Below are 17,274 nucleotides of genomic sequence, written 5' to 3'. Positions count from 1 at the left end.
ACTGGATAGTGATCAGAAGTAGAAAAGATGGTGATCAAAATTTGAATCTTGTCTGATAGTTTCCTGCCTAGCTGAGAAAATTGGAGGCCAATTATAGGTCTTGGACTGCTGCTCTAGCAGAGTTAAAATGACTCAGCACAGAATAGGTATGAAACTGGATACCTTCTGAATCTGTGTGGTTCAGTTGCACATCACACCAAGTATTCACTTATTGGCCCATTGTGGAAATACCACAAATGGACCTTCACCAGACAGAGGACCATAAAATTCTTCCTACTACTTTTGAGCGAAACTCACCATCCTAACACAATTGAAAATCAAAAACAAAAATCAAAATCAAAAACAAGCAGCAAGAACTCAGCAGAACTCATCATCCTAAACCAACTGAAAATCAAAAATAAGCAGCAAGATTTGCTTTATATTTACTAAAATGGTTACTTTTTCAAAAACATCCCTCTAGGCTTTGTTAGTTATCCAGCAGCTGCAGTGTATGCATCACAGTACCACAACAGGCACTAGAACTTCACCCTGCAAAGTAACATGATGAAAAATAATAGGTTTTGATGTTCACTGCATCCATCCCTGTGATCTATTCCCTGTGTTTCTGTTTTCAAGCAAAAAGTTATCCTATAGTTGGAGCAGGAATGGGAAGGGTGGGGCTGACTCTAGAGTGGTGGAAGTGGTCAGGAGAAAAATGACTACTTTGATATTAACTGTATAAGTAGATGTATATTATTTCTGAGCTTTGCCTCTCAGAGTATAGATTGTGGAGGCTGGTTTCAGGAATAAGAGCCTGTTCAGTATAGTATTCAAGCAACACCCATATTTTATATGAATTGTATAAATACATGCAACTCTAAATAAATCTAAAGGGTGTCTGGGCTCCAATATGTGATGAACAGGCTGTGTTCATGAAGATGCAACTATATATCACTCTCAGCTTTTTTCATTAGCAGTAAAGCACTTTAGCAGTGACATCTTGTTTTCCATGACAAAATCTCATTACATCAGGGCCCAGCTGATTGAGGATTACTGGCTACCACTTTGACAAGTTGAAGTTAGTTACAATAAACAGCTAACTCCACTTGAAATTGCTGCATTCTTGTTGCTGATTCAACGGGTGATGCAAAGACTCTATTATCCAAAGAATGCACTGCACTGCTCTTGTTCATGAGCTTGTAAACCTGATCAGAAACCAGCAGCATACTCGGTACAAACACAATAGTTGCTGCAGTTTAATTGAGAGAAACAAGTCCTTAAAAGTCAGATTAAAGAGTCTGGCCATTGCCCAGACATTGATATATGCTTTTTATAAAACTAAAGTACCAATTTCCAAGATTTCAAATGACATATCACACTGTTCATGACAGGCTGAACAGTGCAAAATGAGTTTACAGATTTTGACCAAAAATGGTAGAAATTTCATTGTAACAGGATCATCGATCTATTATTTGTTGATACCAAATTCAGACATTGAAATGTTTTCACAGCAATGATTCAGAATGATCCAGCTCATCTATGTATGAGAAAGATCTAGCTTTAAAGTCTTCTGAATGTAATAAATGAGTTGCCATTCTTCAGGCTTTTATTTAGTTTGTGTGTATATATGGATAATTTTGTTAGAAATGTATTTGAATTATGCTTTCATCTTATCTGGTTTGAATGCAAGTTTTTTTTTAAAGATATTTTCTAATACTCTCCATTATTCTATGCTGTATTCCAGACATGGCTGGCCTACATCATGAAAATGCTATAAACAGAGAACAAGTGTTAACCCTTAAACTGCTGGCACCCAGCCACTGGGACAACCATTTTTGTTTGTTTCCTGCTCATGCATTGTGGCACAGAAGTAAATTGCATTAAGAGTAACACAACTACTCAGGAACAATATTATCACTAAAATTAAAAAAACCCACTTAATTAACATCTTAAAGATCACATAAAAATGAGACATTTAAACATATTTGTTGTTTGTGCCTTGTTTCCTCCTGTTATTTCTATCCTTTTTAATGTATTTTATAGTTAGCTTTAGTTTTATTCTTTTTCCCCATCTCCTATTCTATGCATTATAAATCTATACTTTTTTAAAGAATTAAATCCTTACCTCCTCTTCTGCCTTCCAGCTCGCAGCTTCCATTTTAGAAGTAGTCAGTTTCTTTTTTAAAAGGTAGTGTTTTTATTGTTATAAATCTAACTTGAAGATCAGCTTTCTGGTAATTATGGCCGGATTTTTACTCCCCACAAAGAGCGGGTTGGTAGTGGGGGGGGTGGGGGGGGTTGTAAATGAAGTGGGAGGCTCGGGGGGCCACTTAATGGCCTCCGCCCACCGCCATGGGGATTTTATCATTGGCAGATGAGCGGCCCAGGCCCGAGAAAAGCCACCTGTCAAAAGTAGGTGGCTTTCTGACGGCCTTGGAGGGGTGGGGGGGGGCCTCCTGCTAGGGCAGCCGATGTCCCAATGCCCAACATGCCTCCCCCCCCCCCCTGTAATTGATTCTACTTGCCTCGCTGGGGCCCAACCGATCACCCTTGGTGAGACCCCAAAAACCTACCCTTTCCCGGGGCCATCCTTCCTCTTCTTCCTGAAGCTGGGTTGCAGTCCCAGCAGTGGCCACCGCTCCCGGAGGTGCTGTTGGGACTAAGCTGATTGGCTGGCAGCTCCATTAGGCAGGACTTCCTGAGGCCTGCTTGTTTTTAAAGCAGTACTGATCTTTTTCTGTCTAAAAACACACCACATATTTCCCAGAGATAAAAAAGCATCATGACAGTGTTGTGAGGAAGATGCAAAGGGCTGAAAGGGGATTTGGACAGACTTAGTGAGTGGGAAAGAACGTGGCAGATGGAATATAATGTGGAAAAATGTGAGGTTATCCACTTTGGTAGGAGGAATAGATGTGCAGAGTATTTCTTAAATGGTAAGAGATCAGAAAGTGTAGATGTACAAAAGGACCTGGGTGTCCTCGTCAAGAAGTCATTGAAAGCTAGCATGCAGATGCAGCAAGCAATTAGGAAGGCTAATGGTATGTTAGCCTTTATCGCAAGAGGATTTGACTACAGGAGTAGTGAAGTCTTGCTTCAATTGTATAGAACCTTGGTTATACTGCACCTGGAGTACTGTGTGCAGTTTTGGTCCCCTTACCTTAGGAAGGATATTATTGCCATAGAGGGAATGCAACAAAGGTTCACCAGACTTGTTCCCGGGATGGCGAGACTGTCCTATGAAGAGAGATTGGGGAAACTGGGTCTGTATTCTCTAGAGTTTTGAAGAATGAGAGGTGATCTCATTGAAACTCACAAAATACTTAAAGGGTAGATGCAGGTAAGATGTTTCCCCTGGGTGGGGATTCTAGAACCAGGGGACACAATTTCAAAATAAGGGGGAAGCCACTTAGGACAGAGATGAGGAGAACTTTCTTTACTCAGAGGGTTGTGAATCTTTGGAATTCTCTACCCCAGAGGGCTGTGGAAACTCAGTCATCGAGTATGTTTAAAGCAGAGATTGACAAATTTCTAAATACCTATGACATAAAGGGATATTGGGTAATGTGGGAAAAAGGCATTGAAGTGGATGATCAGCCGTGATCGTATTGAATGGAGGAGCAGGCTCAATGGGCTGAATGGCCTACTCCTGCTCCTATGTTCCTACACACCTGTGATTTTCCCTGAATTGGCCAATTAATGGCCAGAGAACAGGCCTGCGGCTGCAACTGAAGCCAGGCACTTGTGGGGAGAGGCGCCTCTAAGTTGCACTGTCCCCCGCTGCCTTCGGGGACTTGGAGTCTGACAGGGATTTTCCAGTCGGCCTCCAACAATTGGCCTTAAGTGACCATTAACAGGGTTAATTGGCTGCCTGGGGGTGGGATGGAGCCAGGGAACCAGCACGCCAGCCTGCCTGCTTCCGTGCCCATTTCCGGAGGGGCCTAAAAATCCAGACCTGGAACTCAAGCTTCTGAAGATTAAAAATTAGTGGGTCAAATTGTTGATGTAAAAATCACCTCCAGACACTGACGTGCTTGGATATGGAAGGTTACTTGCCAGTCAACATTTCATCCATACAGAAAAGATTTAAATACTCATCCTTAATATTATCTTTCCAAGTTCTAAGAAAAATATGCAGTAGCTTGAAGTAACAAGGAAACAGCTCCACCTACTCTATGTTGTCCTGCGATTTCTAGGGCTTTTCCCAAGGTGAAGTGGGGAGGGGTGTCAGTTGGTAGTAAGCATGGAAATGTCCCTACTACACTAATGATCACTTTAACAAAAGCTACAGACCCATCATGGGAGGTAAGCTTGATTTTGCAGGCTCAACTTTAGTTGCATACTGTGGGTGAACTCCCTGCCCATATTGGGATAAATTTAAAGGAAATCAGCCAATTAAAGGTCTCTAGCTATATATATATAGGTAATAAAAATCTTGGGAGCTTTTTACATAGGCTGCTAATATTATAAGTATATACTTCAATGTTTATAAAAGTCCTTTGGGTAATAAAGAAACCTGGTAAAACCTGGTAATGTAAACATGGAGGTAAGAAACATTGCTGGTGCAATGTTTGCAGTGTTGGATGGCTTGTGAAGTGGAACTGGTGCAGAATTAGAAAGTAATGAGGAAGGTGGCCTTTTTTGCCACTCCACTGCATTCTCTCCACAGTACACCATTGCTGTATGTCTGGAAGGAAGTGAAGGAAAAGCAGTTTAAACCACAGCCAATCATTAGCGATGGTGCATGTTAGCAGCAAGTGCTCTTCGATCAGATGCCACAGTTCAGTATCTTTTTGTCTACTGATCCTTAAGTTTATATAGCCTGCTCTGCATCATCACTGACAGGTAGATGCACGTCTGCTGTAAATGAAAGTGGGATGGTGTGCATGGTGTCCCTCCATAGCTCCTGCTCCCTAAAAGTATGAATAAAGGAGGATGCCCTTTTGAAAATGCAGTATCACGGGCACACCAAAAGGTAATTGTGCCAGGAAACCTGATCAGCTATGTGGAAACAGAAAAGAAGACAAAAATGTTTAGAAGTAGCCTTAAAATGCTGCTACAAATGTTACTATTGGGAACTTTTAAATGTATAAATAACACACTGTAGCCACCATGGATGCTATACCAGCATGAACACAGGGGGCTGCATTTTAAGAGTCCGCATCTATTTTGGCAGTGGACGTAAAAAAATGCGGACCACTCGCATGGGCACCGCGTCACGGAGCCACCGCGATTTCAAATGCAGCGGCTCATTTGCATGGCTGCAGCACCCGCTCCCTGCAATGACGTGAGGGGGCAGGTGAGCCGTTGCATGCAACAGTGTCCAGCGTCTGGCGCCAATGTACCTGCGCCGGCGCCATTTTTAAAGGTCTTACAGTCCTCAGTGGGCATTTACAATTTAAAGGACCAGGTAAGTTAAATTTCCGCAAAACAGAATTAAGTGACCTTTACATGCATTTTCCCAACCGCCCCCCAATGGAATTTCCAAACATTTCTGCCCTTTTTCACCCCGGAATTCAAATATTGTGAATTTGACCTCCCCCCCACCCCCAAAGTTTGGCAACTTTGACCTTTACTCTTTCCCATCACCACCCTGACCAATCCGCATCGTTGTTACCCTGCTCGCCCCCTCCCACTCAGAGAAAAAAATCCTCCTTCCCCCTCTCCACAGGTGTCATGCCAAGTTTCCCCGAACGGGTATTCGAAGGCGTGGCATTGTCAGCTGCCCGAATGAAGATCGGTGCGGCGATTAAGGAGGCGACAGGGCCCTGTAGATGAGTTTACATATTGAAATGGGGGCCCTGTCGCTGAGCGGCAGGGTGGCTGCCACGAGGCCTTGCAGACAGGGCCTGCTGCCGTTGGGGTCAGTGGGGGGCCTCCGCCGCACCGATCTTCATTGTCCCCCCACAATCGTTCCTGATGGTGGATGGGATTTAAAATCCAGCCCTGGGCATTTAAATGATACCATCAGTGCAAATTTTAGTATAATTAACTGGTGGGCGATTATGTTGGCTGTATAAAGCCCATTTGGATGGGGTGGTTAATAGGTGGAAATCTGGTGCAGTGGATCTCTATGCATTTTTCCAATAAGTTATATCTCTTTTAAGCTGGTTAATTAAACATAACCATTCAAAAAACTTACCTTAATGCTTTAATTCCTCCAGTGACTCGGTGGGTTTGGGCAGTGAGCAGTTGATCTATACAGATCAGGAATAATATGAGTCTTCAGTTTAGTTAAGGAGGGGAAAATTGTACAAGCATGACAGCATTGGTCTAGTGACATCTGTCGAAAGTGTGATTGTGCAGGTGGTAGGTGAGGGACAGGATTGCTCTTGGCTTTGGTACGCTCAGAGACAAAATAGTCCACTGATCGTCAACGTTATATAGAAACTTGGTTAGACCCCACTTCGAGGACTGCACAGAGTTCTAGTCTCCATATTACAAAAAAAAGGATGTAGAAGCAGTGGACAAAGTACAAAAAAGATTTACAGGGATGATACCAGAATTCAGAGGGTGCAACTATCAGGAAAGATTGAACAGGCTGGAGCTCTTTTCTGTAGAAAAGAGAAGACTGAGAAGTAACCTGATGGAAGTCTTTAAAATTATGAAGGGTTTGATCAGGCAGGCATTGAGAGAATGCTTCCACTCGTGGGGGAGTCCAAAACGAGAAGACATAATGGTAAGATGGTCATCAATAAAGCCAAAAAGGAATTCAGGAGAAACGTTTCTACTCAGAAAGTAGTGAGAATGTGTGGAATTTGCTACCATTTGGAGTGGTTGAGGCAATTAGCATAGATGCATTGACAAAGAAGCTGGATAAATACATGAGGGAAAATTGAATTGAAGGATATAGTGATAGGGTGAGATTAAATAAGATAGGAGGAGGTTCGTGTGGATCATACACATCTGCCTAGACCTGCTGGGCTGAATGGCCTGTTTCTGAGCTGTATGATCTGTGTAAAAGGCATGAAGCTTACATGAATAATGGCCATTATTGTCTAATAGCCACCAATGGAACAACAAGGAAAACACTAGCAAAACAAATTGGTGTGAAAGGGAACAGTGGCCTTGAAAATCCCTGGGCCTTTAATCCCACTATATGTCCCACTGTGAACCTCTGCTGCTGACCCTGTCAAAGTATCTGGGATTTTGGCAGTTATCTTCTTGAAATTGGGAGGTGTCCATGCCATTGTAGGTGCATCTTAGTAATCATTTGTTTTTGTGCTGGCAGCCTCAGCCCCATACCCAAACTTGGAAGCACTTTTAACATGGGGCCAATTCCCTAATGGAGCTGAAGATTTTCTTCAAGGATCAAGCCCAAGACTCAGGCCTGAACCCTGGTTTGGCTTTACTGCTGATGGTGGGGCTAGTATACTTGCTTCTACTTGCAGTATTAACAACCCAGCAGAACCCAGGCTAAGGTCAAAGAAACCCCTGACCTGGGAGTTTTGCTCTTCTCAAAAACTTGCAATAGAATCTTTTATGTTCAACCGACAGATGGAGCTTTATTTTTTTTAATTCTTTTATGGGATAGGGGCATCGCTGGCAAGGCCAGCATTGTTGCCCATCCCTAATTGTCCTTGACTGAGTGGCTTGCTAGGCCATTTCAGAGGGCAGTTAAGAGGTTAATCTCATTTACTAGAGCACAAGTCAAGCAGGGCACACAGTGCCACCTGCAGGAATCTGAACCCACCGATATTTGTGAGTTCAGGTCACTGCCAAAGCCCTAATGTTTCTCCGCCACAAGAAGGTTCCTGCACCCAAGAGCAGGGAAAGAAAGTATCGCTGCATGGTAATGATTTGAAAATTCTCCTGCTGTCCTAAAACAGCAGCCAGAAGACTTAAGTCCAAATAATCTTACTTGCTGGGTCTGTGAAAATGTATCAACTTTTTTGGAGTTGAGAGGAGGTTATTGGCAGTACCTTCCAATGTCCAAGACCAAGAGGAGATCCAGGAAAATGAGGAGACACCATTCCAATTTCACTTGAATTGTATTTGAATACATCCTCCGGTTGCAGGCAAAAGTACTCTGGCTTCCTCAGGGAAACTCAAGGAAGTGCGCATTAACTGCAAAGGAGACATAGAGCTGACATAATGGGTCATTGCCCTTTTTTCCTCTATTTTGCATCCAGAAAATAGGCGTACTTTGAAGGCAAAGCAAAGAAACATCAACTCCAAAATCTCATGCGGCTTTCTGATTGTTAAATGTTGTTCTGATGTTAAATGTTGGAGATTGATTTCAGATAATAGAAAATGAATGTACCATTTTGGCTCCTCAGATGCAAAAACAAAACCAAAAGTGCTTGAATAGTTAAGTAGATCAGAACCTTCATTATGGGACGCACTGGATCTTCGTCATCGGAAAATCTTTCTATTTAAATCGATGAAATCATCGGTAAATTAAATCAACAAATGTGTCCGACTTGAGATCAAAGAAACCAATAGTATAGTCTGTGCTACATGTATGACCCCTTTGAACCAATCTCAATTAACAAACTAAGAAAATTAACAGTTCCGACCAAGTGCAATGTCATAATAGGTCAGAATGTAAATGTCTTTCTGATATATAGTTCTACATCTGGTGCTTTGAACTAAAAGTTTAAAATGTAGATATTTATACAATGACCATTTTGAAAACATTTCTTTATCTTTTTCAAACTATAGGCAAAACGATCAATTTATTCCCACCTGAGTACACTGGCAGATTTTGCAATAGATATGTTTGATGTTCTAGATGAAATCAACTATCAATCATACAATGACTTTGTCTTAAGAGTTGGTAAGTAGTTCTCTTGGAACTATTAGTGTTGTCTTACTTTCTAATTAAGTGGATAATTCTATATACTGCATAGTGTTAAAATAGTCCATGCATATGGGTATGTGTATGTAGCTGTTTAAATGGATTTAGTTGAGTTATTATGTACTAATCATGAGCAATACATTCAACAAGAGTTTGATAATACATCTGTGTGGTTCACAACAAAACATTATAAAATGACATCGAAAAATATAAAACTATACTTTGATTATAAAACTATAGAGGTTCATCTAGCTCCCCTGAAATGTAACAAAAGAGGAAAAGGTTGCAGGTTATTTATCTCTGCTAGAGTAGGGATAGAGACTCCCCTTGCGTTATGGAGGGGAAACGTTCCAACTGGCTTCCCGTTGCTAATTGTGAGCCAATGATTCCTTCTGGAATGAGTGTGTGCTTTTAAGTGCATGTGTATGTGCATTGCTGTATATGAATGCTGAGCGAAGCTCAGGGTAAGGCTCAGCTCTCCATGGTCAAATAGCATGCCAACATTCATTGCCTATGAGATTTGTTGGCACCATCCCATTTTTCAGGCACAATACGAGCACCGAGCATCAAATATGGCTGGCAGCACATGCACATTCATTCCATGTTGAATATGTCCCACCCATCCTATTGGATCAGTCTGCTCCTTAGATATCCAGAGAGTAATCCAAAAGTGTATTAAATAATGAGTAAAATATTTGTATAAGGGTCCAATGCTTTTATAGGACCTTTTTAAGTTATTGGTCTGCCCCAGCACCTGATTCACCACTTGCTCAGTAACTCATGGCACTAACAGGCAAGTAGGACCCTACATCAGTGTTATTTAAAGGGTCATGCCATACCTGTTGGTTGGTAGTTTATTCTTTTAGGCCAGTAGTTAGCTTTTTGGCAATTTTTAGTTTGTTTTCTGGCTTATAAACTTAATTTTGATTTCTGAGAAAAAGATTTTTCAAGTGCTGAACTGTTTTTGGTTGTCTTCTAAACGTACCCTATCAATTCTTTCAATGATCTTAAACACCTCACTTAGATCACCCCTTAATCTTCTTTACTCAGGCAAATACAAGTTTAGTCTACTCATCTTGTCTGCATAATTTAACCTTTTAGCCTGGTATCATTCTGGCAAATCTACGCTGCACCCCCTCCAAGGCCAATATATCCTTCCTGAGTTACAGTGTCCAGAACTGAATGCAGTTCACAAGGTGCAGAGTAACCAGAATTACTCTACAGAATAAAATTTCTCCTGTCCAGTCTGGACAATAGCTGGTCATATTAAATTTGTGAAATTAAGGGTCCAAGTTTTTTACTCAATTGCCTTTAGAAGCCAGGAAACATTTTGAACTTTTCTTGGAAGAGTTAACCAAATGCATTTGGGGAGATGCCATGACATTGCAGATTGTACTTGGCCTATTGGAAAAATTGAGTTTGAGATCCAGATGGCTTTCTCCGTATTCTGTAATTTCTTATGTCTTTGTATTGTTTCATTATAAATTGCATTTGACATTTTAGCCAAAAATAATGTGTAATTGGCTTAATACCATTTACATTTCAAGAATCTATTAGCACTTGCTGCCTTCCTTTGATATCAATTTTTTTCTTACAGTTTGTAAGATTGAGGATGAACATTCAGATCTACAAAACATTGTTCTTTTTCTTTTGTTTACAAAGGTATAAATGTTGGACCTGTAGTGGCAGGTGTAATTGGAGCAAGGCGGCCACAGTACGACATCTGGGGAAACACTGTAAATGTTGCCAGCAGAATGGATAGTACAGGGGTTCAAGGCAAAATACAAGTTAGTAAATTACTGTGACAAAACAGTATAGGAAATGCCGAATTGAATATATTGGAGTTTATTGATACATAAACTTTTTAATCCAGCACAGTTTTTTCTCAATAAATTATTATTTATTATAATCCTCAGCAATATTTTTTATTTTGTGTGCTTTACCTTATTGAATAAATAATGAAATATCCATATTATATACATGGCTACTGCAAACTGCAGAAGATAAAAATGCATAGAAGTCTAAAGTTCTGCATATAGAATAATTGGTGGTTGACAATAAGGCTAAGAATGAGGACCATACAGAACCAGAAGGACTATTTTATGTCCATCAAACTGGTCCCAAGGTCCAGAAGATATTTCTTTCTCATAACCTTCACTCACTTTGCTTGCTTTTCTCGTATCCTCAGGTACTGCTCCTGTTTTCAAACGTAGAGGTGTCCACTTTCACTCACCTATTCCTTAACTGCCCTCATATATAATACCTTGAGGCAGATGCCTTGCCTCGCTGTAGAGCCCCATTTTTATTTATGATTGCATTCATAATTAATATTTTCTTGTCTCACCTTAAGATTCCACTTCTATTTTAGGAAAGGAACCCTTTCATTCTTTGATTTATTCTGTTCACCTCTCCCCCTTGGCTTACTACTTAAAATTTTCCTCCACTGCCCAATGAATGCACCCTGTCTACAAGGATTAACACCAGTGAGCTTCAGCTTACCTCTAGTGAAACCCATACCAGCTGAGTAGCTTTTCCCTTGCCCAGAAATGATCTCAATGTCCTAGGAATTGTTATATTTATTCTGAGTTGCTAGATATGTTATGTATATCTGATTTATCTCAGAGCAATGCAGATATCACACTTCTACTAAATGTTTATTTACAACACTTTAAAGTATCTCAGCTCTCACTAGATCTCAGCACAATGTCTTCTCAAAACACTCTGTCTTTCTTGTCGAAGATCCAAGCTCTGTCTTTTAGTTTCAGTTTCAAACTCTTCAGCTCCACTCATAGGCTTAAGTAATCATCACAGTGAACACAGATAAGTGGACAGACTAATATAATCAAACCCAGATCAATCAAACACTACATTTTCCCCCCTTTTAACTAAAGGCATTATTTTTAATTAAAGTATTCTAGACATCAAACATATATTCATCAAGTTAATTCTTAGTGTTCAATTTGTCTGTTTTCTCTAGGTACAGTAATAGTCTTTGAGATAGGAAGGTCTCTTAGGTCTGCAATTAGATTTATGAATTTGAGGTGGATCTGATTGATCAGCTTGATGAGATGGATTATTAACATCACTCATCGGAAAAGGAAATGTATCCTCATAACCACTATCCTCAAAATATCCTGGTCTGTTCCCTATCAAACGTCTCACATTCCACTTAGTGTTGTCATCCAACAGATAAGCATTGGTAGCAAGCAAACATTTAATCTGCTTTGGACCTGATACTGACAAAGCAATTTTGTGGTCGTGATTTGGCTGTTTGATTCGAACCCAATGTCCAACTTTAAATTGTGATTCCCTTGTGATTCCCATTTGTCAAAGTTTGCTTTTGCTTTACCTTGTTGCTTTGTGATTTTATCTGCTTTTTGATATTCTCGTTAACTGGTAGTGATGGCTTAAGAATGGTCAGTGCCATGCGAAAGTTATGACTTGTCGTAAGTTCGGCTGATGTCTTTCCAGTCAGAGAGTGTATAGGCTTTACTCCAGCTACTGTCACTCTGTAACCTGGAAAGTCAATCTCGGGTGCTGCAAATGTGCATTTGTCCTTGTTTAGTGTCAAATTGTGTTTTGCGAGTCGAGTGAGCACCGCTGATAATCATTGACCATGTTCATCTTTGTCCCTTCCGTGGACAGCAACATCATCAAGTAGGTTGAGTGTTCCCTCAACATCTGACAAGACTGAAGAAACTATCTTCTGGAATGTGTTAGATGCTGAACTTAGCCCATAGGACATTCTGCGGTACTGAAACACACCTTCATGGGTAACAAAAGCTGTAAAATATTGGTTTTGTTCTGCTAGAGGTATCTGAAGATAACTCCATCGCATATCAAGCTTTTGGGAAGACTGTGGAGTCATGAAATGATGCTGACAGTTCTTAAATTGTAGGAAGTGGATACTTTTCTGGTATGATAGCTTTGTTGACTGCCTTAAGGTCAATGCATGTTCTAAGTTTGCCATTTTTTCGTTGTACAATGAAAAGATTTGATATCCACGATGGACTCAATTTGCTCAATGATACCATCTTTTTTAAGTCGTTTTAGCTCCTGTGACACTTCAGCACAGATTGAAAACGGCAACCGTCTCAAATTTTGTGAAACTGGTCAAATTGATGTGTCAACGTGGGGAGCATGACAGTACCCTTAGATCTCCTCAAATGCAGTAAATAAGGAAGGATACTAGCATGTATTTTCTGCATCATCAGTCCCATTAATGTGTGCTCCGGTGGGGTCTTCAAGTTTGAATCCAAGCCTATTGAAAAGGTTTACTCCCTTAAGGCTTTGACCTTTAGCTACACAGAAAGTGAACTTGTCCAGGGTGATGTTTTTTCAGCGTACTGGAACTGTGATCATCCCCGAAACTGGAATGACCATATCGTCAGAAGCTTGAAGAGTGTCTGTTGTAGGAGTGAGAGAATTGCAGAAAATATCGATGGTAGAGTTGGTCACTCAACATAGATACTTCTGCGCCAACATCGATAAGCAGTGACATTGAGATGCCTGCAATCTTGACTGAGCACTCCTTAAAGTGACCTGGTGCTTTACATTTTGTGATGGTATGTACACGTTGTACCTCACTCTCAGGAAGAGACTCTCCCACATATCAAACCAATGAAGCCTTTTTCTTTGACGACCTCCATGTCTTTGCAAAATGGTTCCATTTTAAACGTGAGTTACACTTCCTCCCTCGGGTTGGACATGCATTGTGACTTGATGAGCATTTCCACAATTTAGGCACAGTTTTGAAGGTAACTGACCATGATGGAGCATATTTTGATGAAGTTGCTGAGGTCTTCTAGTCCTTAACCATGAACTCTTGAACTTTAATGTGGCCTCTCAATTCGTAAAAGTTGATCTGAAGGAAACCATCCTACTTTTTCCTATATTGTTGATTTCCATGTGAGCCACAGTTTCTGATTGCTATATTGCCTATTTCAGGAGTTCTTCCATTTTGTTGCCGACCCTGTCACCTGGGAGGCGTCATGTCAGTCAAGATTCTGCAGTGCAGCAGTAAAACATTGGGCCTATCCTCCTGTCATTTTTTTGGATTGTCTAACTCTTGTCCCCATAAATAACTGCTCACTCCACAATACTATGGTGTTTATTTCCTTACCCTGTGTCATTATTCTCATCCACATCATCAGGAAAGCCATTGGACAAGCTCAAACTCCTAGTGGCTTCCTATAGTTACTGCTCCCTTTTCCTTCTCAGCCCACTGTCAATTCGCATCTAATCTTGTTCTTTACTACACTTTTCAATCTTGACTCTCTGGACCATCTTCTGGAACATGCTTTACAGAAATCCTTCCTCCTCTTTTATGTTGTGGAGTTTAGCCAAGATGTGTCCAAACTAGCTAGTTTTTTGCACAAGCTATGAACTTCATTCATAATAAATCAAGAATCCATGAGCTTGCAAATTTACCCATGTCATGCATGTTATGCACATCATGGTTTTCCCCCTCCCTTTACTATTATCTCCTTGTATGTACTTATTGTCCAAGCTTGTGGTGAGATTACCTTGCTTTCAATGCTTTTTAAAAAAATATTAAAATAAGATTCTTCGAAAAATATTTCCACATGTGCCCGATCCAATTTTACAACATTAATAAATTATATAAATCCTAACATAAAATGGCAGCATTCTCCCTTTTATTCTATTTTTAAATGATTATAACCTATATTATTTTATCTTTTCCATGGCTTCATTCATAGAAAAGAACTACTTAAAATATCTAATTCTGCTGCCTCCTCAGTCCATTTTGCAGGTGGTAGTAACATGAAAAACATTGACCTCTGATTGGTACAAGCTAGCTCTGATTGCCAGCATTCAGTAATAAAAGGTAGACATGTAAATATTGATGTGCTCATGTCCCATATACAACTTGATCATTCTTTGATACAAATTTTTTTAATGAAATATGAAAAAGTTAACAGTTATTTTATGTGTCTATTATTAGTTTGTTTCAAAAAATGATAATTGATTTTTAAAGATGGGATGGTTCCAATTTTCTCCCCAATCCACATGGAAATTCTCAGTTCTCAAAGCAGCGGGGGTTAAAGACTCAATTATGGAAACCATGAAAATCTCCAATGTGCTGTCCAGTAATTTGCAGAGATTCCTCTGGGAGACCAGGATGGGGTGCGGATGGATTTTGGGGGAGGAGGTTGGAGGGCTGGGATGATGGGTGGAACGGGTGAAGTGCTTGCAGATTCAGCAGACACAAGCAAAGGTTGAGTATGATAGTGAGGCTGGAGGGTGCATTACCACCTTCCTGCTTTATATCCATCCTGAACACCAGAATGGCACCCATTTTGAGGGTTGCCTAGAAGGTGTGGGGTTTAGAACCTGCACCCAATCCCTCTGGTGCAAGCAGCAAAGATTAAGGATGAAGGAAGGTACATCCTGTTTTCTTTCAGGAGCAGAGGGACGGGTCTGCCAAGGGAGGCTTCCTAAATGTAACTTTTGGACAGCAGCCAAAAGACCCCAAAGTCATTATCTTTCAGGCCTGCAGCATTGCTGTACCTATTTCCAAGTACAAGGTCCTTCAGAAAGGTCGACCTCCATCAGGGGCACTTTGGACCTAGCCTAATGACCTGAACCCACATATATGGCTGGATTCAGTTCAAGTTTGTCTCAGCACAAGTTTGGTATATACCACTTGAACACTTGATTAATGTCCACTGTGCATGTGTCGGGGTTAGCTGATTAATTTACTGAGTTATTGTTGAATTTAGGTTTTGGAAGTGTGTGTGATGTGTAATAAGAGGTTGTCTAACTACTAATCTCCAGGTAACAGAAGATGTCCATCGAATACTCAATAAACATAATTATGAGTTTGTCTGTCGGGGCAAAGTCAGTGTAAAAGGAAAAGGAGAAATGCTGACATATTTCCTCGAAGGAAAAGTGAATACTAATCCACAAACAAGCTCAACAAATTTAGTGCGAAAATTGTATCCAGATGGAAGAGCAAAACTAGGGACAAGCTGTCCCTCAGTGTCATCAGTAGCCAGCTTCACAGTAAAGGCTGGACTTGGAGCACTTCAGGCCTCTACAATGCAAACAAATCAATCTGTGCATTATACTCCACCCATACCAGTTGTTGAACAAGCATCATAGATTATGGCATAAAAATGAAGTCTGCACTTTGAGCTGGTAAGTGGGTGAAAATCAGTTAATGATGACGGGATACACTGATCTTTCCAAAAGATTTTGGCATTTGGAAGTCAGGCACTGAAGAGAGGAATGTTTTCCTGGAACAATCGCCAGAAGGATATGGGTCATCAGTGCCAAGAATCGCTGCGAATTGAACCAAAGACTAAAACTTTGGGTGTTGTTATGAAATACAATTCTTGGAATGGCAAATTAAGGGCTAACTATCTGTTAGAAGAAGTAAAGAACTACATTCCTGGCATAAAGAATTACCTTTCTAAATAAAATGAAGAATCATAGAAGTCTGAATCAACTATAACTAAAATTTCTACATTTTAAAGTGTCTGCATGTTTTCTAAATGTACAGAACACATTTTACCACATGAACTTTGAGTTATAAAATTAGTACTCATTTTTACTTCAGTGGCCAATAGATGGTTCCAAGCATTATCAAAATATATGTGTGATATTGCCTTATTTGTTTTCTTTTTCAAATATGTATAGCATTTTCAAAGTCTGCCTTTTTCATATAATTCTTTGTAAGAATTTATTGTATGTAATTTCTGTAAATAATTTTATTAATTAAGCAGTACAGATTGTGTATGACATATGAAAAAGCACATGCCAGGTGAATATTTAATTTTTTTTATACCAATTGCAACTTATGTAAGCATGACTGCTGACATGCTTTAAAAGCTGCAGTATTCCTTTAATTGACCTCCATAACTCATGTTCAGACCTATCAAATATCAAAACTATGGAACTCCCATTGAACATAGATAATCTCTGCTAGAAGGTTACTGGCAGTTTACAGTGACACAGCACTTACTGAATGGCGAAAACCTTTACCTACCATTTTATCCCCAAGCGCCAAAACAATTACAGTAGCAATAAACCTCAGCTGTAAGAATATATATTTAACATTCTGTAGAGATTACAAGATGTTAATGGGTTCATCCTGCACTACTGACTTCTGATAATTTCACAATCTTGTCAGCATAGGCATCACATAGTGAAGACTGCAGCTCAACGGGTGGGAGAAGCAGTTTGGAAACTGAACATTGTGGCCTCTGTATTAAGTCAAATGTTTTACAAACCATTTATTTTATGCTTTGTCACACAAATAAAAACACTGCTATGTGTATAAGTTTTTTAAACTATAATTAGCTTGCTAATTTTCCATATTTAAATACGGGTCTATTTTTATGTGCATATTGAATATTGTAGAATATCTTTCAGTCTCTTTTGGAACTGTAAGAATGATCTAAAGAATCAAATATTTGTCCTACCTTTTATGTTAAAAGTGGATAATATTCATGGAAATGTTTAATGTGAAT

General features: G+C 40.0%; 1 protein-coding gene across 1 annotated transcript in view; it reads left to right on the top strand.

Moving 5' to 3' along the window:
- Nucleotides 1-15,904, top strand: part of LOC137380783 (adenylate cyclase type 1-like) — a 430,168-nt gene extending 414,264 nt beyond the window's left edge. The window contains exons 19-21 of the mRNA XM_068053137.1: nucleotides 8,644-8,758; nucleotides 10,442-10,566; nucleotides 15,578-15,904. Of these exons, the coding sequence (XP_067909238.1) occupies nucleotides 8,644-8,758; nucleotides 10,442-10,566; nucleotides 15,578-15,904 (567 nt within the window). The remainder of the gene's footprint in view (nucleotides 1-8,643; nucleotides 8,759-10,441; nucleotides 10,567-15,577) is intronic.
- Nucleotides 15,905-17,274: the final 1,370 nt, after the last annotated feature.

The sequence above is a fragment of the Heterodontus francisci genome, chromosome 2, assembly GCF_036365525.1.
Source record: "Heterodontus francisci isolate sHetFra1 chromosome 2, sHetFra1.hap1, whole genome shotgun sequence".
Lineage (NCBI taxonomy): Eukaryota > Metazoa > Chordata > Chondrichthyes > Heterodontiformes > Heterodontidae > Heterodontus > Heterodontus francisci.
This window is presented reverse-complemented; position numbering and strand designations above follow the sequence as displayed.